The 26,681-nt window shown below is 38.2% G+C and overlaps 1 protein-coding gene across 6 annotated transcripts in view; it reads right to left on the bottom strand.

Moving 5' to 3' along the window:
• DOCK10 (dedicator of cytokinesis 10) overlaps positions 1 to 26,681 on the bottom strand; it is a 277,867-nt gene that overhangs the window by 24,274 nt on the left and 226,912 nt on the right. For 4 of the 6 annotated variants that reach the window (XM_060016022.1, XM_060016023.1, XM_060016021.1 and 1 more), the window contains exons 29-46: positions 23,000 to 23,083; positions 20,704 to 20,800; positions 18,423 to 18,467; positions 16,467 to 16,642; positions 16,224 to 16,340; positions 14,650 to 14,761; positions 13,813 to 13,934; positions 13,610 to 13,724; positions 13,453 to 13,519; positions 13,184 to 13,231; positions 12,514 to 12,615; positions 10,324 to 10,448; positions 8,933 to 9,045; positions 7,187 to 7,324; positions 6,320 to 6,502; positions 5,792 to 5,902; positions 4,194 to 4,409; positions 246 to 303 (exon numbers count right to left, since the gene is read on the bottom strand). In XM_060016022.1, coding sequence (XP_059872005.1) covers positions 246 to 303; positions 4,194 to 4,409; positions 5,792 to 5,902; positions 6,320 to 6,502; positions 7,187 to 7,324; positions 8,933 to 9,045; positions 10,324 to 10,448; positions 12,514 to 12,615; positions 13,184 to 13,231; positions 13,453 to 13,519; positions 13,610 to 13,724; positions 13,813 to 13,934; positions 14,650 to 14,761; positions 16,224 to 16,340; positions 16,467 to 16,642; positions 18,423 to 18,467; positions 20,704 to 20,800; positions 23,000 to 23,083 — 2,029 coding nt within the window. The remainder of the gene's footprint in view (positions 1 to 245; positions 304 to 4,193; positions 4,410 to 5,791; positions 5,903 to 6,319; positions 6,503 to 7,186; positions 7,325 to 8,932; positions 9,046 to 10,323; positions 10,449 to 12,513; positions 12,616 to 13,183; positions 13,232 to 13,452; positions 13,520 to 13,609; positions 13,725 to 13,812; positions 13,935 to 14,649; positions 14,762 to 16,223; positions 16,341 to 16,466; positions 16,643 to 18,422; positions 18,468 to 20,703; positions 20,801 to 22,999; positions 23,084 to 26,681) is intronic. The other 2 variants (XM_060016026.1, XM_060016025.1) reach the window with 1 other exon arrangement.

Here is a 26,681-nt window from a genome sequence, read left to right as displayed (position 1 = left end):
TAACCAATGAAGCTTTCTCATTTGGAACTAAGAAGCGGACCAGTTAGCCTGGTTGTACATAAAATAAACATGATAATGGCACGGAAGAGAGAGTTAAAAGTACAGCATAATTAGAAATATGTGTGAAAATTAACATTGCTTAATAAAACATCAAGATTAATAAAACTTAAAATTAATAAATAAATTTTAAGTTAGGTTTCAACATGTTGATTTCTGCACTTTCTCCCCTCACAATGTTGTCTTACCCCTTCTTTTTAGGTATTCCGCGATGAGGGCAGCTATATGAATGTAACACATAGCAGCCTGTAAGAAAAAAGAAAACAGTTTGAGAGGAAGATTTTACCATTTATCTAATACTGTAGATTTTACTATCTATCTTATTAGGACTAATCCAAGGTGAGTCAGTATTCCAAGTCAGAATATGTACAGAAATCCTTTTCATGGTAGAACCGGAAATAAGAATCAATTAGATTTCCAAAAAGTTCACCATCAAGAATAAACTGTCTATTTGGGAATTTTTTTGGTTTGTTTTTCTTGATGTAGTTTTCAGGTGGGTGAACGAGCTGGCCTGAATCCCATAGAATTATCTTCTTTCCTTAATATCTATGTCTCCCCTCTCTCTCTAAATAACACCTGAATATAAACTGGAAGTAAAAATAAGCCGTCTTCTTACATTTTTCTACTTCCAGTAATGTCCCCCTTAGAATTTCTATTGCCTTTAAAATGGTAGCCGCACAAGGTGGCACTTGATAAAATAGTGTGACCTAATGTATCACGTGTGCTTTCCTCAACCAGATTATTTGAGCGACATTTTTTTGTTCTGTAAAATCTCCTGCAAAGCCCTCGAACACTGCTGAACACAGAGTAGACCCTGACCTGTTGAAGAGTTCAAATGACTTCAACTTTGCCTTTTGAAGTTTTATGGAGAAACTCCTCCATTTTCAGGGCAGTCCAAGGGAACTGGAGCTGCTCATTTTTGTCCTCACCAAACTGCTACCAAGTGAGGCCTCTGGTCAGATCTACTTCCATCCCAGAGTCCTTCACATGTATTTAGAAGGACTTCAGTTTTCCTATGCAAATTCATCTCTTCCCAAAGAGGGCACAATCCTGGGAATACAGTAAAGCAGAACTTCCCCACTTGGTGTCCGGAAGCCACTTGGGTGCTCTGAATTGCTGCACATAAATCCTCCCAGTGTTTAAACAGACATTAAAAAGTTACCTATTGTGATACACCATATTAACAAATTGATGGAGAAAAACAATATGATCATCTCAATAGATGCAGAGAAAGCTTTTGACAAAATTCAACACCCATTTATGATAAAAAAACCCTCCAGAAAGTAGGCATAGAGGGAACTTACCTCAACATAATAAAGGCCATATATGACAAACCCACAGCCAACATTGTCCTCAATGGGGAAAAACTGAAAGCATTTCCACTAAGATCAGAAACAAGACAAGGTTGCCCACTCCTACTACTATTATTCAACATAGTTTTGGAAGTTTTAGCCACAGCAATCAGAGAAGAAAAGGAAATAAAAGGAATCCAAATCGGAAAAGAAGAAGTAAAGCTTTCACTGTTTGCAGATGACATGATATTATACATAGAGAATCCTAAAGATGCTACCAGAAAACTACTAAAGCTAATCAATGAATTTGGTAAAGTATCAGGATACAAAATTAATGCACAGAAATCTCTTGCATTCCTATACACTAATGATGAAAAATCTGAAAGTGAAATTAAGAAAACACTCCCATTAACCACTGCAACCAAAAGAATAAAATATCTAGGAATAAACCTACCTAAGGAGACAAAAGACCTGTATGCAGAAAATTATAAGACACTGATGAAAGAAATTAAAGGTGATACAAATAGATGGAGAGATATACCATGTCCTTGGATTGGAAGAATCAACATTGTGAAAATGAGTATACAACCCAAAGCAATCTACAGACTCAATGCAATTCCTATCAAACTACCACTGGCATTTTTCACAGAACTAGAACAAAAAATTTCACAATTTGTGTGGAAACACAAAAGACCCTGAATAGCCAAAGCAATCTTGAGAAAGAAAAACGGAGCTGGAGGAATCAGGCTCCCGGACTTCAGACTATACTACAAAGCTATAGTCATCAAGACAATATGGTACTGGCACAAAAACAGAAATATAGATCAATGGAACAGGATACAAAGCCCAGAGATAAGCCCACACACATATGGTTGCCTTATCTTTGATAAAGGAGGCAACAATATACAATGGAGAAAAGACAGCCTCTTCAATAAGTGGTGCTGGGAAAACTGGACAGCTTCATGTAAAAGAATGAAATTAGAACACTCCCTAACACCATACACAAAAATAAACTCAAAATGGATTAAAGACCTAAATGTAAGGCCAGACACTATCAAACTCTTAGAGGAAAACATAGGCAGAACACTCTATGACATAAATCACAGCAAGATCCTTTTAGACCCACTTACTAGAGAAATGGAAATAAAAACAAAAATAAACAAGTGGGACCTAAGGAAACTTAAAAACTTCTGCACAGCAAAGGAAACCATAAACAAGATGAAAAGACAAGCCTCAGAATGGGAGAAAATATTTGCAAATGAAGCAACTGACAGAGGATTAATCTCCAAAATTTACAAGCATCTCATGCAGCTCAATATCCAAAAAACAAACAACCCAATCCAAAATGGGCAGAAGACCTAAATAGACATTTCTCCAAAGAAGATATACAGATTGCTAACAAACACATGAAAGAATGCTCAGCATCATTAATCATTAGAGAAATGCAAATCAAAATTACAATGAAATATCATCTCACATCGGTCAGAATGGTCACCATCAAAAAATCTACAAACAGTAAATGTTGGAGAGGGTGTGGAGGAAAGGGAACCCTCTTGCACTGTTGGTGGGAATGTAAATTGATACAGCCACTATGGAGAACAGTATGGAGGTTCCTTAAAAAACTACAAATAGAACTACCATACGACCCAGCAAACCCACTACTGGGCATATACCCTCAGAAAACTGTAATTCAAAAAGAGTCGTGTACCACAATGTTCATTGTAGCTCTATTTACAATAGCCAGGACATGGAAGCAACCTAAGTGTCCATCAACAGATGAATGGATAAAGAAGATATGGCACATATATACAATGGACTATTACTCAGCCATAAAAAGAAATGAAATTGAGTTATTTGTAGTGAGGTGGAGGGACCTAGAGTCTGTCATACAGAGTGAAATAAGTCAGAAAGAGAAAAACAAAAACCGTATACTAACACATATATATGGAATCTAAAAAACAAACAAAAAAATTGGTCATGAAGAACCTAGGGTCAAGATGGGAATAAAGAGGCAGACCTACTAGAGAATGGACTTGAGGATATGGGGAGGGGGAAGGATAAGATGGGACAAAGTGAGAGAGTGGCATGGACATATATATACTACCAAATGTAGAACAGATAGTAGGAAGCAGCCACATAGCACAGGGAGATCAGCTCTGTGCTTTGTGACCACCTAGAGAGGTGGGATAGGGACGGTGGGAGGGAGGGAGACGCAAGACGGAAGAGATATGGGGATATATGTATATGTATAACTGATTCACTTTGTTATAAAGCAGAAACTAACACACTATTATAAAGTAGTTATAGTCCCATAAAGATGTTAAAAAAGATAAGAAGTTACCTATTGAGTTATAACCATCACACAGTGGCCGCTTCTCATATGGCTCTTAGGGGTGTTAACCTTTCCAACGCTAGTTCAGGCTAGCTGCACAGGAGGACAGATTACCCCAACCTGAGTTGACTCACCTCAATGGTGAGTTTCCCCATTCAACTCCAATTCCAGGGAAGAAGTTTTAACACACTGAACACCAACTTATATAACTCAATTTCCAGACACCCTTATAACCATGCTCCGTAGCCTCAGGCTTTTAGCATTTGGTCTCCATTACACATCCTACAGCTACAGCTGGCCCCCAAGACACTGGCTTTTATTTGATATTATTTACATGGAGTTAGGCATCCTCGAATCCTACATGCAAATGTAATGCACATAACATATAATTAGGTCATATCAACTTTAGTGGGGAAATATGATAACTTTTTATCCTCCTGCTGTAAATGATAACCCAATCATCCTGATCAAGAGGACACCTAATGAAGAATGACTGAGTCTTTGCTAATCACCTCGGATAAGTCTCCATTTCTCGCATGAATTTTGGCCATGCTTTCCAGCCAGGTCCTCCGTAGCTCGGGAGTGCTTGCGTAGGAGTTTGCCAGGCTGTACTGGAGATCCACCAGCATCTCAGGATCCTTCTCATGCTCCTTCATCTGAGCCGTGGCCATTAAAACAGTCCTTATACGTTTAGTCAGATCTTTCACCTCTGCTGGGAAATTGCTGTTCTTTGGAAAACAGAGAGCCTGGGTCATTATCTGTTTAGAACTCACAAATTAACTCACTTCAAGTTATGCTTTTAGCTATGGCTTGGCATCACAGTCTAGTGCATTCTAAATACTGTTCACAAATATGTATATTCTTTATGGACAAATTCTATGTATTATGATTGTGTACACATTTGAAGATGAATTGTAGTGGACTCCATTTTGTCTCCTAGCCTACATTCTTCTAGTAATAGCACCCCGACATCCTCTAGCATCCTCTCTGGCTCTAGTTCACATGATTTGAACGGGTCTACTTCATTCCCAGGCACCAGGGGTGACACATGATATGGGCCTGGCCAATCAATCATATTCTTTTATACTCCAGGTCACAGTGATTGGCTTAGGGATGGGCATATGAAACAAGGTTGGATCAACGAGACTCAGTCCTGGGACTTTAATTGGCACTATAGAGCAAGGTGCTTTTCCCATCCATAGAATACTACCATTGTCCTCAGAATTTCTGAGAGACTTAGCTCATGGGGAGAGCCTACCTGTAAATGAAGTAAAGGAAGAAGAAAACTGAACTGAGAGACAAAGAGAGAGGTAAAACTAGAGGCAGTAGGGGAAGGGGATCTGAAAACATTATTTTAATCCCTGGGTTCAGCCATGCCTGACACCAGGCTCTATCCCTGAACTTTTCAATATTATAACTGAAGGACAAGTCTCCAGAAAGGTTTTTTTTTTTTTTAATTTATTTATTTTATTTATTTATTTTTGGCTGTGCTGGGTCTTCGTTGCTGTGTGCGGGCTTTCTCTGGTTGCAGTGAGTGGGGGCTGCTCTTCGTTGCGGTGCACGGGCTTCTCATTGCGGTGGCTTCTCTTGTTGCAGAGCATGGGCTCTAGGTGCATGGGCTTCAGTAGTTGTGGCCTGTGGGCTCTAGAGTGGATGCTCAGTAGTTGTGGCGCACGGGCTTAGCGGCTCTGCGGCATGTGGGATCTTCCTAGACCAGGGCTCAAACCCATGTCCCCTGCATTGGCAGGCGGATTCCCAACCACTGTGCCACCAGGGAAGCCCCTCCAGAAAGTTTTAAAAGAGATAAAATGAATTTGACCAAGAATGAGATTATGAGAGAAACACTGTATTTCTTGGTATCTGATACTTGTGGTCAGTTTTCTTGTTAAGTATCATTCAACCCCATATCTTGGAAATTCCACTTAACTGAGTATATGCTGAAAGTGTAAGAACTGATTATCCATTCATGCAAGCGGACTCAATATAAGTACTCAAAGGGTAAATAAACAAAATACAGAATTTGTATTTTTTATGATTTTGGTATCTCGCAAAAAGAATCCAGTTTAGTTTATTCCCAATTCTTTAAAAAAGTCCACAAAGCATTTCTTACTTTCATTTGCTTGTCTCCATTAGCAAAATTATTGGTAATTGCAAGGGAATGTTGAAACCGAGAGCCTCCAATCCCAGCATCAGCTATTAACTGGCTTACGGCCTTGATAAGCTGAAAAAGAAAAGGAAAACGGAACCTCAAAAGCAAGTAACTCCGAAATACTAGTTGTAAAGAAATCCATTGAGTTGGATGAATGTATCATTAATTTCTCCCTGTAGGCCCAATGAGTGTGCTCAGAATCTGGTGGGATTTGGCATCCTAGAAACAGTCATGGTCCCTGAGTTGTGTATTCTATGATTCTACTCCCTGGCAGAAGAAAGGAAAAGTACAGGTGGAGTTATGGGTTTTGCTGATTTCTGCCCAGCTGCACTCTTTCTATGAATCGGAACTCAGTGTGATGGGCATCTTTAAGGAGGAATCTGATGGAAGAGTTGGGAAGTGGTTGCCCTGGAAACAGTAGGCTTTTATCAATGCTGAAACAAATGAGTGGTTTGAACAACAACATTAATGGAAATTGGCAGCACGTACTTGTAAGTGGGACCGGACAATTGACTTTTGCTTGTTAAATTCAAAATTCTTCCTCATAAAAAAGTATAGAAGTGCTGACGCTTCCGTCTGAGTTGACCGTGACCTGTGGTTGCAGCATTTTAGGACTTCATAGCAGAATGAGCCACACAGGTCGGCAGGCCCTTGGAAGAACGCTGAAGGAAACTGCGGAAACAGAAGTGCTGGTGAAGTGAGCAGATGCCTTCATTTTGCTCTGTTCATTCTCAAATTTTAAAATCCCTTAGAATAAAATCTTTCTTTCTTTTTTTCTTAACCTAGACTTTTTCTCCCACTTGCAGGTGGAAGAGGATATAATCTTATTTACTGAAGTCTATGTTAGTATTTTTTTTTTCCTAGAAATAATCATTCTCCACGTTGTAAGTATCCCTTGCATCAGTAACGGATGACTACCCAAAGCAATGGAATGAGAGCTCTGAAAAAGTTTCTATTCACCCAACACTGTAAAACCCCCAGGGTCCTCAAAGGTGGACTCTCCTGTATCTAGTGCAGAACCTTTGACTTGGCAGGAACGGACATCACAGTTGATGGTGTATATTTTACCTAACTCTCTGCCACAAACACTGAGAACCCCAAGAATTGATGGCCAGGTGCTAATTTTGCTCCCTTTTGATATCCAGCAGATAGGCTGCCAAGGTTGTGAACTTATTTTGAGACCGTGAATCAAATAGTTTAATAAAACCAAATAAATCGTCTAATAAAACCAAATAAATCAAATAGAAGAAAACAAACTTTCTTCCCTCGATACTGAGAGATGTAAGGATTGATATGTGTTTATTGTCAGCAATAAACACTTCACTGAGCTTTTCTTGGAACCTGGAGGACCCTTACCTTGCATACAAATAGCCTCAAAGAGGCAAATACGTGCTTCAGGGCTGTGGCTGATTGGTTGACTTGAAAAAAGAGCATGTAGGTATCAAAGACCCTTTTCATCATTGAATTTTGACATTCAGATTGTTGGAGTTGTCTCTGGAAATTCAACACAGCAGTTATTTAGGATGAGTGAAAGGACACCTGTATTCTTTCAAAAAATATCTACTCTGGTCCTACTATGCGATAGGCACAATTCTGGGTGTGGAAATAAAGTGCTGAATAAGCTCTATGTTCCCAATGAAACTTACATATAGCAGTGATTGAAAAAAGTTACTAAATAAGAAAATAGAGTAGAATAATCTATGATGGAAAGTAGTTGCTTTGGGAGATAAGATTACTTTATATAGGGTGGTTAAGACCTCCCTAATGGATGAATTGACATGTGAGCTGAAAAAGTCAGCCATGGGCAGATCTGGGAGGATTGTCCAAGGAAGGAAAACCAGTTGGTACCAGGGACTTGAGATGGAATGGAGCTTATTAGTTTAAGCAGAGAAAAAAGAGAAAAAAGAAAAAAAGAGGAAAAAGAGCAGAGTAGCCTAAGCATGGTTAGTGGGGCAGGGTCGGGAGAGAGGTAGCAGATGTGGTCACAGACAGGCAGGTCCTCAAAGGCACTGATAGAGCCTGTAAGATGTGAGATTTGATTGACATTTCCATCGAGCAATAAAGAATTAAAATGTGGATTTTGTTTTTTCGACTGCCATGCTGACATTTTACTTGAAAATAAGACTTCCTTGCTATAATCATTCTGTTTGGTGCAGACTATTCAACCGACCCAACTTTTTCTAATTTAACCCTTAACATTTGAAAGCTCATTAGGTTGAGCTAATGTTTTTAATAACTTCATTGAGGTGTAATTGATATAATTTCTATAGTTCATATTTTATAAAATTTTATAGTTTATATTCTATTGTATGGATATGTTTCAATACCACTATTTTAAAAAATCCATTCACCTGTTGATGTACTTTTGGGTTGTTTCTAGTGTTTAATTATTAAAAAACAAAGCTGTGAATATTGATGTACAAAGCTTTGTGTGAACAAATGCTTTTATTTTTCCTGGGTAAATTCCTAGTATTGGAATGGCTGGTCACATGATAGATTATGTTGAACCTTCATTCCAGCATACGTTTTTTCAAGGTGTTTGTATCATTTTGTATTCCCACCATCAGTGAATGAGAGTTCCAGTTTCCCCAAGTTGCCAAAACTTAGTATGGTCAGTGTTTTTAAACTGCAGCCATTCTAATGGTAAGTAGTGGAATCACTTCACCAAAGATATAGAGATGGTAAGTAAGCACACAAAAAGATGCTCCACATTATCACGCTGTTTTCTCTAGCTGTTGTATCTGTTTATCTGTTGTATCTAGCTGTGCTTTGTCTCTCCCTTTGATACTGAAAAAGTAGAGTCACATTCTCCCTCAGCCCAACTTGCCTGACAGTAAAGCAAGAGAAACAAGGAAGAGAGATTGTCTATTATTGGACAATAAGGAAATATGTCTGTGTGTATATCAATTGAGCATTCGCCAACTTCTGATAAATTCTGAATCTCTTCTTTAACATGTTTTCCACTCACACTTAGGTTGATTTATGTAAGGTTAATACATTTCATTAAATGTCATAAAAACCTTAAAAACATATTCTTGACTTCACATGACTTTTCCACCTTTCATTTTATCATATTACAGAAGAAGTTACCGTCACACTCACCTGGTGGACCTGAGTGAAGAGGGCTAGCAGGTCTAGAATAGTCAGGCAAACCTCTGTAGCAATATTGGCCTCTGTGTCCACATGGTGCACGATGTCTATTTCATTGGAGTTGCCTACAAAATAAAGTAGAAAATGCATCAATGTCAGAAACAAATCTTTGTACCCTATAAAGAACTTTTTTCTATTACAACATAGTCAATGTTTACTGGTGTTTTGACGAGTAATTTTATTAAATCAAAGTGCTTTCATTTGTTCAATCTCTTTATCAGCGGAAGCAAAAACAGAGACAGAGTTTTTAGTGGGTGCTATAGACTGAATGTTTGTGTCCCCGCAAATTCATATGTCAAAGCCCTTATCCACAATATGGCGGAGTCTTTGAGAGGTAATTAGGTTATGAGAATGGAGCCCTCATGAATGGGATTAGTGCCCTTATAAAAAGAGACACCAGAGAGATCATCTCTCTCTCTCTCTGTCACGTGAGGACACAGCAAGAAGTTGGCCATCTGCAAACGTGGTTCTTACCAGACATCAAATCTGCTGGCGTCTTGATCTTGGATCTCTCACCCTCTAAAACTATGAGAAATAAATGTTTGTTGTTTAAGCTACATAGTCTGTGGTATTGTGTTGTAGCAGCTCGAACTGATTAAGACTGTGTGGGTGCCCTTTTAATTTGTCAGCTATAGTTTCCAAAGGACCAGAGTAGTCTGTTCTCCATTATTTCTCACTACTTTTCCATTGATTCAGGCATTGGTAGAGTCCTATTTCCTCCATAATCAGTCTGGGTCAAGTTTTATGGTCTCAGATTAACAGACCAAACGTGGAGTCTCAGTAGATGATCTGCATTAATGGCCTCGTCAGAAAGGGATTAAATGTGTTTCTAGGTTAAGGCAAATACCTTCAAACAGCTAACTGTGGTCACGTGTCCATAATCAAGAACACTTACATGATACAAAAACACTGGATCCCATCTTCTCCTCATTCACACCTGGAATGTGTGCAACACTGGATTCGAGATGGCACACTTGCTGCTTCTAGGACATGGACAACTTTCTCCTCTTCCCAAAGAGTGGACAATAATCTGGTTGAGAGAGGCCACCCTAACCCCTCACAATGCCAAGTCACCTGGTTCCAGAGGGGCTACAGTGAGCATACTATATTGAGAGTTTTACTTTTCCCCTTTCTCCTCATAAGGACACTACTTTTTTTTAGATGCTTCCAGCTGATTCTCTCCTCCCAGAAATGTTCCTCAGGCTACAGCAAGCCTGAAAACCAGTGGTCTCAGGGGCACAGCAACATTCCTTACATTTTTGAAACATAATGCATTTTATGTCCTGTACACATCTAGAGAAAGATGATAACCATCTTGTTGCTATTATTTCTGGTATACTTACTGGTCATGGTATTGTCTAACATCTGTAGGAGTTTAGGGTTAGAAAGTGCATTTTTGCCTCGAATTATCGGTAAAGTTTGTGATCTGTGCTGCTTCTGTCCTTCATGACTGGAAGTGGTGTGCATCCTGAAAATGAAATGACAGAAATGCTTAAAGTCATAGGGATATGATAACCAAATTTTCATTCAAATTCTCTTGATTGAGTCAAATGTTAAAAAATTTTTGAATAGACACTTTTTATTAAAAATATTAATTATAGGTGACATGCTGAGAGGAACTTTTAAAAGTACGTTTGGACAAATTTTATTTAAGCCAAAAAAGGGTTCAGAATGATAACAGATACTAAAGGATAACAGACAAATAATAGATGCTGAATTAAATTCTGCACAAACATATTCATTATTATTTAATGAAATCATGGGATTCCATGCATGTTCAGGTGGTCATTGGTTGATCAGAAAGGCATAGTGGTAGACATTAAAAAAGTACAATATTATATAGCTCAGTTGTATCAATTATTTTTAGGAGGTAAAATGTAAAAAAGTAAAATCTAGTCTAAAACAACCCTTTGTCTCCTACTTCTTTGCATTTGGAAATTCTTACAGGATTTGTCTTTGCATTTGTGTCAGGCCCACAGCAGGGCTGACATATGATCCTTGTGGGGGAGAGAGCTGAGGTCGCTTCTGGGCTGCTGCTTTCCCAGAGCAGGGACAATGGCCAGGGCTCTCATTCAATACCCCTTGGCACTTCTAACTGGGGGAATGAGGAAGTAGGAATATTTCCTGTTCCCGACTTTCATTTAAGCTATCATTTCATTTAAGCTTTCATTTAAGCTATCTGATGGCCAAGGTCATAGAAAATTTCTTTGAGGAAAGCAGGCAATAGGAGATACTGAAGAGTCAAGCCTGAAAAAGAAACAACTTTTTGTCTTTGTCTTACTTCTCAAGGCTTATTCGATTCTGGCTAAATCAAATGCTCTGGATGGATTGGGACCCTAGAGATCTAACCTTGGCTTTCAGTAGCCAGGAGAGTCTGGGTCATTTCTGTAGCTACAAGGAATAATGGGTTTGGGGCTGTATGGTTTGGGGCTGTATGGCTTGGACCTTTTGGACTGGATTATTTCCATGTTTTGAGTCTCCTTCAGTCTGTAACTCCTGGAGGAAAAGCCATGGCTTCTGGGAGGGGAGTCCTGGGAACGACCAGGACCTGTCCAGATGGTTTAGGGAGGGGCCTAAAGTCTAACCCACCAGACGTCTTCAAAACTGCAGTGACCTCAGGTGGGCTACGACTGTCATTAAAGTAATTGTTTACAGTCCTCTACTCAACTGCCATTTATTTTCTCATAAGGGGCCATTTCAAGGGGTCCCCATGGATAAACAGGCAAAATTTATTTTATGGTTTATTAGCTATGTACTACATTCATATTTCTTTCTAAAGCTCTTTCTAAAATATAGCCATTTTCATATTATACATTATTATGATACTCCTGGGGAGAATAAATCAAACTGGAGAAAATTTTAGCAAAGAATTCTGATTTACTAGACCCAGAGGAGCTTTAAGGCAGGATTTTAGGGCAAATGTTTCCTGTAGGGTAGGTTAATGGAGGGTGACCCTAGGCTTTATATACTATTCTAATGACTAAAAAACCTAAAATGAGCTTACGGGGCCAACTATGCTTCCTATTGCCCTTGACCCTTTAAACAACACATTAAGCTCTAAGAATACTGATAAATTATTACACTTACTACTAAGAGGAAAGGGGAGATATGACCTCACATTTTACTTTGTCACTAGATTAGCAAACATTACAATAGGCATTTATTGGAATTATGTCTTTTCAGGTTCAATTAAATTAAGACACTCGTTGACCCTATACAAGGCATTGTACGCTAGGTGCACATAAATAAGGCAAATCTTGCTTCTAGGTTTTCACAAGCTGGTGGGGCAGACAGGGCTGTACCGTCAAAGTTTCTTCAGAGAAACACACAGAGTTACTTGAGATCTGTTTTGGGTTTGAGATATATATATACACAGACACACACACACATGCACATGTGTGTGTGCATATGGGTGTATCCACAGCCTATATATATATATATATATATATATATATGTATGTATACACACACACACACACACACACACGTACACTCACAATATAATTTTAAATATCAAGCAAATGTGACAGTACCATTGCGGCAAGAGGCCAGAAGTCTGGCAGGATGGATTAGATCCTTTGAGAGTTCCATTGTTTTGGGTGGACTGCACGAATTTAAAAGCAGCAGCAATTTTTCTGCAAGGAAAACTGAAGTTTTAATATGAACTCAGTGTTTGTAATTGATATATGAATTAAGAAAAGGCAACTGACAAAGCGATTACTGAACAATGAAATATTCCACATGCTGTGAAAAATAAAATCACATTTTCTTCTGGAAATGGGAAATTGCGGGTTTAGGGAAGATGCCAGGGGCACTGCTGTCTCTCATGAGAAAAGGATGACAGCACAGTTTTCTAGATTAATTGCTTTTTTTAGTTTATTGGAAGTATTTTCTTAAATAGGTATCTTTCAAGTTATTTTCATATAAAGATGGATAAATTAGTTGAGAAGTTACATGAAATGTGGTTTCCTTTCAGAAATGTGTTTTGTGCTTTTTCCCTGGACAGCTTTAACTGTTCCTAGATCTACTACGGCTATAGGGTATTCATCAAACTTCTATGTCTAATGTGAGGTCAACCTTAAAATCCTTATTTGCATTTTAAGATTTCTAACATAAATCTCTAAGTCTAACCTGATCCATTAATAATATGTCATAATTTTTTTCAAAATATCAGACTAACCTTTTGGAATTTAAAATTATTACCTTATTATGTTACGTTTTCCTAGGTATCTGAAATTTTGAAGACAAACACTAGAAAGGAAAAAAATGTCACATTCTAATTATTCACGCCTTTTTATTTATACAAAGTGTTCATCCAAGTATATTAAAAGAAAAATATTGTCTTCTTTAAATAGTTTATGCATTATTACTGATAGATCATTCACCATATGGTACCTAGAATGAAAAATGATATACTAAAGTATTTTGAAGGTTCCAGAAAAAAGCGTTATGTAATCAACTCTAAAACTTACTCCAAGATGCTGAAGAAGTCGGACACCTCTGGACTGGGCGCTCTTTGCCAGTAGGCAATCAGAGTCTCTGAAAGGAAACCCCGAGTAGCATGAGACTCTTTGAAATTCAAAGTTTTTTTCTTCTTTTTAAAATTTAAATTTAAAGAACTCTCTTTACCCTCTGAAATTGTTTTCATAATGTGAAGAAAGCACATAAGAAGACTCCTGGTTTCTGCTTGATCTAACTTGTCAAACCGAAGAGTTGAGCCTATCAAAGACAAGGGTCTTGGGATCTAGGAATGAAGAACCAATTAGGATTGAGTAAGAATAGGAGGTTGCTGACTGGTAATATGCTGAGTAAGTTTGGGAGGGAAGCCGTACCTTTTCACAGTTTTCAGTCTTCTCACTGCTCTTCTCATTGGTACTTGGGTTGGAGTCAAGACTTGCTAACGAAGCTCTGGAATCAGCATGGTTTACTGTAGAAATAGCTATTGATGAAAATGCTGTAAACACAAGCCACAGCACACAGACGGTAATGAGATGCGTGGGCACACAACACAGAAAGCTAAAATGATGAACCAAAAAGACGCTGGTCATTCAGGGGGTAGCAGTATTGTGAAAAGCTGACGTAATAGAGTCTGGCATTGCCATGAAAGATATGCAACTTTTAAACTATTATTATAACAGCCATGCCAGCCTTAAGGATTTAGGAAAATGTAGACCTTTTTAACTGGAAATAAATCTTTTTTCCTTTGATTTCTTCAAAAGCTTTTGAAAGAACATTTCTGTTTTAAAATGAATAATAAAAGTTCCTAATGATGCTTTGGGGGAAGAAGCTTTCAATTTTTGACAGTTTATAAGAAATTAAGATGACATTTCCAAAATAGTTCTTAAGAATAATCTTTGAAGTTGAAGGGCTATTATACTTTAAAAGGCCGTATGCAATGAAAACTTCAAGATTGTCTCCAGAATGAAACAATTTGATAACATCGGAGAAGACTGCTCCTCGATCCAAGTAAAAATGAACACTAAGTAGAAGATGAAGTTGCTGGACGGCATGCAAAGAAATATGTAACAAGACTCTTCAGCTATATAAATGCAGTATACTTTGTCACATAGATTAGGTGTAATGAATTATGGAGTGGGTAAAAAGCACAGTGATATACAACGTAAACACGGATGAGAGTTAAACACAACTGTCTGGAAGGTTTGAAGTACCTGCTATGGAATTCAAAACATCTTTAGAAAATGATGTGTCCACAGAGTTTGCATATTTCATAGCTGACTGGGTGTGGAATCCTCCATTGGTGCTGAGGTCATCTCTAGACCCCTGTATTCAAAGCACAGAAGAAATTAGTGGGAATCATCATATTTCAGCATTGCAAACCCACATATGCCTTCTTCGTTACACTTTCCATTAGATGATACGCGATTTGATCTTTTATATTTCAGCAAAACCTTCTGCCAAACTAGGCAATGAAAATTAATATAGTTAAACCATACTCTTAGTCAGACTTTAAATCTTACGTGATTTAAAAAATTTTTAACAATGTAGTAGAAACTATCTTTTAGATATAGACTAAATGGCTGGAATGGTTATTGATAAATTCACTGATTTAAAAAAATTTTAATTGAGGTATAGTTGATGTACAATATTATATAAGTTACAGGTGTACAATATAGGGATTCACAATTTGTAAAGGTTATACTCTATTTACAGTTATTATAAAATATTGGCTATATTCCCTATGTTGTATAATATATTCTTATAGTTTATTTTATACATAATAGTTTGTACCTCTTAATCCCCTACCCCTATTGCCTCTCACCCCCCTTCCCTCTCCCCACTGGTAATCACTAGTTTGTTCTATATATATGTGAATCTGCTTCTTTTTTTGTCATATTCACTAGTTTGTTGTATTTTTTAGATTCTACCTATAAGCGATATCATAAATTCATTGATTATATTGTAGATTATATATCATTATTATCATGGATTATTTTATGTATATTACTATTATTTAAAACTTTTTAAATAATTTTTAGGTACTTATTATAGGCCAGTATCTATGATGAATGTTCTCTATTCCACAATTTAATCCTCCTAAGAACCTTGTGATACAGGTATTCTCTTCCATTTTATAAATGAGGAAACAGAGGCTTAAAGAAGTTGGATAACTTATCTAAGGTCACATAGATAGTAACTGATACTATTAGGATTTGAACAAGGTCTAAAAAAAAAATTCCAAAGACATAGCTCCTAACTTCTAGATGGTAACATCTTGCCTGGATTCAGCAGTGCGTCAACTCATCTGGGAGTTGAACACAGTCAAAGGATCTCAAGAGGGTTGTTGTGAAGTCACTAGGCTGGCTCAGTGGAGGAGGGGTGACAAAACAGGCCACTCCTGGGCTGTGACTACAAATAAGGCACGTGGCTCTACTGACACCAGATGGGCCTAAACCTGATGCAGAAAGCTGGTGGGGAAAGGTGTACACTGAGAATGGGGCCATGAATGCAACAGAGGAACGTGGTACAAACTGGAGAGAATTGGAAGGTGATGCAGAGAACAGAGGACAATGAAAACAAAATGCTGAAAAGATGGACAAGTGGAAGGCGTCAGTGACCAATCTGGAACAAATGACACTATGTAAACGTCTCAAAGCACCTAGCAAGAAGTGCTGTTTAATTCTTAGTTTGGTCACAGTTGGGGGAAAATAGTTATCTATGGCAAAAATATAAAAAAGGCAAATTCTTTATTACGATAGACACTTGGAATATTCTGCAGACTTACCTGATTCGATGTATTGATGGTAAAAGGATACAGGTCCTTCAGGAAAATCCTTGGCATATTGTCCAGAAGCATGCCATAGAGGGGCATGTATAAACTTGCTATCTGGGCCTGCTTCTCCTAGGTGAAAAAGTAGTCAAAAGAAATGATTTACCTGAAAATCAATAGACTTGTAGGTTTGATATGCATTTAATGCAGTGAACCATTAAATGGTGTTTAGGGAAGGGAGAGAGGAAGACCACTTACTGGTTCTCTGTATCGATCATCAAATGAATGCTTAGCCATTAGATTTTTTAGGACAGCTAAAGCCAAGTGCCTGATATCTTGGTCTTCTTGCAGAGCAAAGCCAACTTCTCGGAGCAGAATTCCGATTAAGAAGTGTTTGCGGCAAAACTCATTTGTGACTGAATATTCAGGCATATCTTTGTGAGGAAGGTAAAGAGATCATGTTATTGAAAATCAACTGATCACTTGATAATCGAGAGATTTAGCAAACAACTATCAACCCCTCTCACTACTAGGAGGGATTCAGTAATACAGAGATGAAAAATGTGAAGAGGGGCATTCAGCAAGTATTCTGTTTATACTAATCCAAATAGTACTCAGTGTCAAATGTCAAATTCCATAAAAGTGGCATGTCTACAATAGTACCGGAGTTGAAAGGAGAAAAGCTTATATTCTGCCTGGAGGAATCAGGAGATGTGACCGGAGGGAATATGTTGAGATGGACCTTTGAGGTTGCTCAAGGTTGAAGATGCAAAGAGTCTGGGGGGCGGGGGGGGGCAGTTGGAGGCAGTGGGTAGAGGAGAGGAAGTTGGGAGAAGGGAGAGGGTTTCAGTGGCACAGACTTCTGAAAGCACAGTTATGTGGGGAGCACAGGTACGGAGGAGACCAGTAAGCACAGCAGCCAAAAGAGGAGTGGCGAGAATTACGACTGAAGAGATATACTGGGACTGGATGATGGGCAAAATCAAGTACAAATTCCTAAGCTGGTGTCTAGGTCCCTGAACCATTTGCACGTAATTCTACAGGAAATGTTAAGTGACTGACAGCTTTGAGATCAGTGGCCCAATCGGACCTGTGCTTTATTGAGCCATTAATATGATAGGCTATAAATGGGAATTAGACTGTAGGGAGATGTGGGGTGAGGGCTACCATCCAGGACGCTGGAGGAACAGGGAAGTGGGGATGGTGAGAAGGCCTCTGGACCTGGGGTAGCAGGACCCAAGTAGTAGCAGTAAAGTCACCAGGACACGTGAGCTGCAGGACGTAAAAGAGCAGAGAGAGAGGAAAACCAAAGGGGGCTGCACCCTTTTGAGTCTGAATTATAGAGAAAAGAGTGCTAAAATCTCAAGTAATAGTGCGTTTATCGAGAACGGGCCAATGTGCTTCCCAAACGTAACTGTTAATAGCAGGACTAGCGTCCAACCTATAGAACAGGTATTGTGTGCCAACACTCGGCTAAGCGCTTTGCAAGCGTTATCTCCGTTACTCCTCATAGCTACCCATTAGGAAGAATGAACTATTAGAATACTCCAGGTCATAACTGACCAGGAGCAAAGTAAACACTGATTTTTAAAAAATACTGCTGGGGGCAGAAGTACGGGGAATGTGGAAGTTCAGGGAACTAAGATCAAAGGGCTTAGGTTAAATAAATCTTTCCATGAAATACTGAGTAATAATGAGGGGCCAGGAAGAGAACCAAGCTTTCCGATTCCCAATCTATGGCTAGAAAAAAAATTGCCAGGACTATTTGAAGTTATAAACTGGTCTGGGGTAAAAATAAACTTATGTGATTCTAATAATCTCAAATCCTGAGAGAATGGTTTGAACAGGGGTATGGTTTATTGATAGAAATATTATATAGTTTCATTGAGCAAGCGTGTTATTACATACGATTGGGAATTTTATTTATGATGCCCTCTAAGAAATTTCAGATGCTTTGGGAAATTAAGAAAATTCCAACTCTGGAGAATAAAGTATGAAAGAATTCAAATTGGGGAAGCATTTAATTATCTGTGACAAGAGAAAAGCTCAATCAACTTTTTGACTATTTTGATTAGACGGTATTAAACATATGGCTACTTATTAGCATCTGGAATTTCCAGTTGGAAATCTGAACTATATATACTCATCAATATTATCAAATTATGATGTGGTTATTGATGCTGAGATAGTGTAATATAAAATATCATTATTTACCTGATGCATGTAACTCTTGTATTGATTCTGAAGGTGTCAAAGGATCTGGAGGTAATATAAATAAACAAAAAATTCAGATACATACATACTCAGAGACACACTGTATTCATTAACTATGTGTAATTTATACTGAAAAATTAAAATACACTGGCCTAAAATATGAGCGAGTCCCTTCAAAAAAGCTTTGTTTCTCAAGACAAGTACCTGAGGTTGTTTACTTCTTTCCTTAAAAATGAATGCCGTGAACAGAATTATTTTAATTCTTAGCCTTCTTCTTGGACACCTTTTTGTTCTATCAGAAATCTGCTTGCTACGAAACATATTTTTATGTTCGCTGTTGATAATATCGTATCTACACAGAGACTGTCAGGCCTTTTTCTGAGCTACTGATAAGCAGTAAACAACCAGAATCCAAATGACAAAAACAGGTTTGATCCTCTTGAGTGTCGTAACCAGCCTGCCTAACGCAGTAATATCTTGGCACTAGTTCATAAACATAAAACAAAAAGCGAAGAATGTTACAGTCCCAAATAACTTTTCCACCCTTTATTCTATGAAGGCATTTAGATAAATGTATTTCGTAAATTGGAAAAAGAATGGAATAATGTATACAGCTTATATTTAAGATTGACATGACAAAACTTTTTTTTTTTTTTACATCTTTATTGGGTTATAATTGCTTTACAATGGTGTGTTAGTTTCTGCTTTATAACGAAGTGAATCAGTTATACATATACATATGTTCCCATATCTCTTCCCTCTTGCGTCTCCCTCCCTCCCACCCTCCCTATCCCACCCCTCCAGGTGGTCACAAAGCACCGAGCTGATCTCCCTGTGCTATGCGGCTGCTTCCCACTAGCTATCTGCCTTACGTTTGGTAGTGTATATATGTCCATGCCTCTCTCTCGCTTTGTCACAGCTCACCCTTGTTCATTGCAGCTCTATTTACAATAGCCCGGAGATGGAAGCAACCTAAGTGCCCATCATCGGATGAATGGATAAAGAAGATGTGGCACATATATACAATGGAATATTACTCAGCCATAAAAAGAAATGAAATTGAGCTATTTGTAATGACGTGGATAGACTTAGAGTCTGTCATACAGAGTGAAGTAAGTCAGAAAGAGAAAGACAAATACCGTATGCTAACTCATATATATGGAATTTAAGAAAAAAAAATGTCATGAAGAACCTAGGGGGTAAGACAGGAATAAAGACAGACCTACTAGACAAAACTTTTATAGGCTTGATAATGTACGTTACTTTCTCTTTCCTTCCAAAATATTAGTGTGAGCTATAATACACGTGAAGAGGCTCTTTACCATCTTAGTTTCTGCTTTCCATGAATATCAAAACTGTGCCTTGTAATTTACTCATGCTTAGAAGTATTTAATTAATCAATTTATTTATTTTATTGAGGTAAAACTGACATATAACATTATATTAGTTTCTAGTGCACCACATGACTTGATATATGTACACCTTACAAAGTAGAAGTAAAGTAGTTTAAGGTCCTAAATCATTTAAGTATTTTCTATGTAGCTTGATGTTTGATTAGTTTCTGATGTCTAGATGGGCGATGCTTATTCTCTACCATGATCATGCTGATATGTGTGTGTATATACATATTTTAACAAAAGTAATAAATGAAAATATTTTCTATAGACCATTTATACTATAGTAAGTACAGTAAACAATATGTGAGGCCCCATTTTTACCTGTGCGCCCATCTCTGCCTCTTTCTGACCCAGAGGTATTGAGTATTTACAATGGTGCCCATTTGTCTGCCTTCTTTTCTCCCTTTCAAGGTAACAGTTTTCTTTGTATAAAACTCATTTTGAGGAATTGCATTTTAATGTACACACCTTGATAATCTTAAATGAATTTATACTCACAAAGTATAACTTTTCCTCCCTGTAATTTTATGTCTCTCAAAATCAAAGGAAAGTTGTCTTTTGGAGCCAGTATGGTGAAAGACAGTATGGGTCTAGGTTAAAATTCTTTGATTTACAAGCATTAATTTTATGGTTTTCTTGGCCTTCTCATTAATGAAAAAGGAAACATAGACAAAAATTGAGAAATACAGAGCTGTATTCTTTACCACATGCCACCAACTTCTGCATTTTAACCTGATTACCTGGATCTAATCCCATGTGAAAACTTCAGACAAAACCAACATTGAAGAAACAGGGAAACAACAACAAATAAACAAAGGCAAAACAAACAAAAAAATATATTTGTTCCCATTGTAGGAACAGACAAAAATTCTGGGAATTATTACCTGGAATGTTTGCTGATCTTATGGGGAGACACAAAGGAATAAAGTGTTCATGCTGACATACTTCTTGGAGGAAATCAAATTTATACTGGCATAAGGTCTGAAAAAGAAGCAAAGAAATGACTATTATCACACACTAAGAAAGTTAATGGAAAATCTGCACTTGAATCTTACATCTAAAAAGGAGGTGGGGTTACTTTTGTGTGACCACTGGGTCATCGTTAAATTTAAAGGATTTTGTCCCCTCTGAAGTGGTAAATGTAGTCAGGCCCCCTGTTTTTGGAGATTGGACAAGGCCTGTTCAGGAAATGATCCCAGCTGCAACCTACATTGAGTTTCTATGAGATACAATCTTACTCAGACCTATGTTTTGCTTCTTTTGGCATGTATGTAACATGTTTATTCTGGGAAAAATAGGTCCTCACCACATGTACAGAGGTCTTCAACTACACTCAGCTCAAAGAACATATCACTCCAATCAACTCCTAAGATCCAGTGCTAAGGAAGACAGTGGTGCAGATAATCTAAAGTTAGAGTGAATCTCTCTCCATCTGCCATTTGCTTTTGGAGTACATTATCTAATTCCACCTCTTCCCTGCCCTAGCAAACAGGTCTGTCATTTCAATAATGTTTTGAGTAGGACAGAGATAAACGAAGTGCAGACATGGTCTAAGACAACTTAACACAATCACATAAATAGGAACAATTAGCATGTTCATAACCATTCTATTTTCATTGTCATGCAAACTAAGTAATCAATTTTTAAGACTCAGATTGTGTTCACTGTATTCACTAATATCAGCTAACAAAATAAAATATATTCCATTTGCTCAGATATTTTAGAATCATATTTTGTGGCCACTTTAGTCAATAATTTAAAATACTGCCGTCTCAAACAAGGGTAGTATCTGACTTAATCCTTTGCACATCCAAGTGAAACGAAGCATAATTAAATTACATGGTAGTCATTCTTCACTGAGTATGTTCTGTTTGGTTTTTGATAAAATATATAGTTTAAGTTCACTGGAATTATACCTAAAATGATATTCTGAAAATGTCATGCATAACTGGAGCCCTAATGAAGGATATCCTTCCAAAAAATATTTACAGAGAGAGCTGGATTCTCAAAATCAAATGACATATAACCATGTAACTCTCCTAGCCTAAAGTAAATCTCCACTGCCGAAAAATAAGGTTCGGGCTCCTAAGCATAACATGAAAGGCTCCAAGGAGATCATTATTATTTTTGGCTTTTCTATATTCGTTACTCTTTCCCAATACCTAGATAATTTCCCATTGGGGACTTATCTTCCTCCCAATGGGTAAAGGTTAATGGGGAACTATTAATTCAGGTGCCCTGTCTTCCCTCCCTAAGAGGCAGGCATGTGACCCAAAGCAGGTTGGTCACATGCTTCCTCTCTGGAATGTAAATCTTAAGCTGAGTATTAAGAAGGAGAAAAGGGTCCCATTTGCTTATTTAGACAGCAGCAGACCCTGGCCACTGGTTCATCCTCTGTGATTACTCTTGTGCCTGGAAGTGCCTTGGTCACTGCTCTTTTCCAAGCTTAGTTCTCCAGCTCTTTCATCAATGCTGTTTACCCCAATATCCTTCCCCCAAATTCCCTTTTGCTCAATTTGGAGTAAGCTTCTGTTGCTGTGAGACAAAGAACCTTAACTGATAAACGTTCACGGTCTGGTCCACTTCCAGTCATACTCATACTCATAGCTCAGTGGTTCTCAAACTTGAGAATGCACAGGCATCACCTGAAAGTCTTGTTGCAATCCAGATTTCTGGGCTCCACCCGTGGTAGCTCTGTTCCGAGATCACTGGTCTAGGAACCACACTTTTAGAACTGCTGCTCTCTAGACAGTACCGTTCCCTATCTCCCAAAACATAGCCCCTATTTGGGTAGGGTGATCCACTGTCCCATTTTGCCCAAGACTGAAGGTTTCCAGGGAAGTGGGACTTTCAGTGCTAAAACCAAGACAGTTCCGAGTAAACCGGAGGCAGAAGAATTGCAGGTGGAAAGAATCACTCCTTTCACTGCCCACAGGAAATAAAAGTGAAATGTAAGCACTCTCATTCCACACTCCTTTTTTGTCCCCCGTGAAGGAAGGAATGGGTAGACTTACTGAGCATGTGAACCGTTTTAAAAGGCTGCCTCCCATTGGTATAGAAATTATTTTTTGATATGGATAATGCATAGGTTATTGTTTTAGACAGATATACACAGAGACCGGTTTATTTATTTATAATGCAGCAGTTTAGAAAGCAAGCACTCCTGTACGTGGTTCTTACCTTGGGATCACCAGAGGAGAACATGCTGACATAACTGTTAACCGTCTTAAACACAAAACCCCGGTCCATAAACGTAAAGCAGCGCTAAAAAAGTAAAATTCTAAATTCAGACGTTTTTACTTTAAGGATCATTAAAGATGTTAGAAAAGATGATTAAATATATTGAAGTAAAATAGCATTTAACTAAATGTGCTGTATAATAAATGTCTTAAAAATCTCTGCAATATGTTTAAGCATTCATCCACATACGGCAACTAATTAAAATACTAGATACAGTACACACACCAGAAAGTTACAAACCCATATTTATCAATTTTATAAAACATCTCTTGGAGCTTTGCAATGAGCCCTTTCCTTTTAATATAGAAAGTTTTAGCTTTTACTTGTCTATTTTTAAAAACCACTTAGTTACATTTTATTATTATTTTCTTTTAGTAATTCGATTCCATAATTCCTCAGGTGAAGAAACTTGCTGTGCAACATTGGGTAGGAACAGGGCAGAGACACGTCAGGAAAACCTTTTAAAATCTCACTGGCCGAAAAATTAATAAATAAAAAAAATAATAAAATCTCACTGGCCTCCTTCAGCAGAATAGCTTTTCTTTTCAGCCAAGGCAGCTTGAATTTGAAGAGTGAAGGCAAGAGATCCTGGGATTTCTATCAGTGAGCTGCCCACTGCCTCTTTATTATGTTGTCAATCCCTCTTAACTGGAGAAACGAGAGCCTTAAACAGTAGGTAGGTTTGGAGGAGTCAGGCAAGCGTGCCAACTTGGTACAGCACCTGCTCTCTCTCCCAAAGACCCATGGCCATGTCACCAGTAACCAAGCTACAGTGGCCAATTACTGCACTGGAAGAGTGTGAAGCGGGCATGGACCATAGTTACTGATGCAGTATCTTGGGGAGGCACTATAGCAGATTGGCATATGGGGTCATCACTGCGTGTGTGTGGGTTGCATTCTGCCCAGCCACATGTGTGTGAGCATGCGTACTACATGGGAAAATTTCTCTGCTACATCACTCAGCATAGAAGCCTTCTTTCTCGTCCAAAGAGCCCTGTATGGTCCATTGTACTGGTTTTGCATCTCTTAATCTCTCCTCAATTTTACAAACAAATCTCTTTTCTCAGAAAGGACTGAACATAAAATCTTGTTATAGGTAGTCTACCAAGTGCAAATCTCCCACTGAAATACGCCCGTGTATAAACATGAGCTTTTTTCTCTAATAACATTTTTCCAGTTGCTTGGTCATTTATATGTTTGTTTTGTTTCCTTTTCCATTTTTCTTTGTTTTCTTCTGAGTTTTTTTTTCCATTACCTATTCATTACTGTGTTAACATACTGCTTCATTTATATTTTCATTTTCAATATGGATTTAAGTTCTTTCAATAACTCTCCCCTTAGAAAAAAGTAAATGGCTCCCATGTCCTCCCACCTCCCAAAAGAACAGTGAGGAAAGGTAGACAGTAGAGCATAATCATAAGTGCAGAACACTATAAGGGGAGGATGGGAGGAAAAGAGGGCTTTCGTGTCTTCTACACTATGCAGGCTCCCAGCTAGTGTGTCAAATCCTCCCAGGCTTTCCATCTGCAGAAGGAAGTCCCGACTGGTGACCCTTGGACTATCCCCAATATGGAGCTCCCTCCCCAGAAGACCTCTGCTGTCTCTTTCCTGCTGGGAAGAAGCTTGTGTCTCACCTTGCAGAGAGAGGAAGACCACCCAGTATAACTGTGGGTTCTAGAAACTTCTCAAGAAACAACAAGAGAAAAGAAGCCCTTTGGTGAGGACACAGGGCCCTTTGATTAGACAGAGAAGGGGTTGGTGAGTCCTGTCATTGAACAAGGGTAGTGGTGAGAAGAAGGCTGCCTACCCTGGGGATCTAGGGAAACTCACTTAAGACTTTCTTGAGATTTAAGAAGACTTTGCATGTGGTAAACTTGTCATTCTCTTTCTAAGGGACAGTGAGGGAAAAGGAGGGGTCATTCCTAAGATACAAAGTCAGCAGAATCAGCCTTCTTCCTGCAGAGAGCCCTCCTGCAGATCAAGCTTCATCAAATGTGTCTCTCCTGTCACCAGTCCCGTGTCTGGTCCATCCCAGCATCTTCTTAACCCCAGGCGAAGGGACCTCTCTGCTTTTATCTATCTATCTATCTATCTATCTATCTATCTATCTATCTATCTATTTATTTATTTATTTAGCGGTACGTGGGCCTCTCACTGCTGTGGCCTCTTCCTTTGCAGAGCACAGGCTCCGGACGCGCAGGCTCAGCGGCCATGGCTCAGGGGCCCAGCCATTCCGCGGCACGTGGGATCCTCCCGGACCGGGGCACGAACCTGCGTCCCCTGCATCGGCAGGCGGACTCAACCACTGCGCCACCAGGGAAGCCCCTGCTTTTATTTTAAAATAATTTATATTAACCTTCTACATGAGTAGAAAATAATTTATAACAGGCTCTGGTAATCTATGGCCCATGAGCCAAAACTGGCCCACTGTCTGTTTTTCAAAAGAAAGTTTTACTGACACAGCTACAGTCATTTGTTTATATATTGTCTATGGCGAATGGTCTATGGTTGTTTCTGTATTACAGTTGCAGAGTTGGGTAGTTGTCACAGAGACTGTATGTTCTGCAGAACTAAAAATATTTAAGATTTGACCATTTATAGAAAACAATTTTGCAGATTCTTGATATAAAGGATAACTTATACCCTATCAGACTTTTTCTCAGTTTGGCTTAGTAAACTAAAAGCCAAATATTCTAAATTACATGCAAAAATATATTTTTGTATATATGGCTGTTGTAATGAAAAAATGTTTATTTTGTCTCATCAACTGTGAAAGTCACAGTTTTACTCTATAGATGGTTCAGTGATGAGTTATGAAATCCCAAATTGCAAAACACACCACCTGAGTGACTTTCCCTGTATATTTTACAAAACCTCTGGGCCCATCATTTCCTTTCCTTTGCCCCTGTGCTAGGTATTAGCTTCTGTACCACCCACAGCAACTTTTGCATAGATGAAGTTTCTAGAAAACATTTATTTATTCCACAAACACAGAACATTTAAGGAAAATAGAGTAGATATGAAGACTTTCCCTTTTCACTGACTTGCTTATCCATCTTTTTTTTCATAATTAGAACTATCACAGATGTTTCTTTAAACGTAGTTTTCTACCAAAGTCTGTTTTTTATATTAGATCATTTGCAAATGATTTCCAAATGCTAATTGAAATAAAGTAGAGATTAGTCAGACGAGCATTGTACAATGCTTGTATGATGGACTTTTATAATGTACAATATATTAAACTAATGTTTTCATTTATAAACTTCACATATAAGTATTGCTTTCAGTTTGCACTTCATGGATCCATGTATCTTATAGACTATATTTGTTTTATCTGTTGTCAATCCATGCTTTTTACCCACAGATTTCACAACCACTGGTCTCACCATTAGATTTATACTTTGTGGCTTTTTTCATCTTGGACATTCATGTTAGACATTAGTTTATGTACCACCAGAAGCAACTTTTGCATAAATGAGCTCCAAGGAAAACATATATTTATTCTAATAAGTACAGAGCATTTAAGCCAAAAAGAGTGGATAATAATAGGTCTTTTCCCTTTTTAAGAGACTTGCTTATGCAACCTTTTTTTTTGGAATTTTGGGAAGAATATTGCAGATAT

Source organism: Delphinus delphis, chromosome 7 (assembly GCF_949987515.2).
Source record: "Delphinus delphis chromosome 7, mDelDel1.2, whole genome shotgun sequence".
NCBI classification, from domain to species: Eukaryota; Metazoa; Chordata; class Mammalia; order Artiodactyla; family Delphinidae; genus Delphinus; species Delphinus delphis.
Note: the sequence above shows the minus strand (reverse complement) of the source record. Positions and strands in the feature narration are given on the sequence as shown.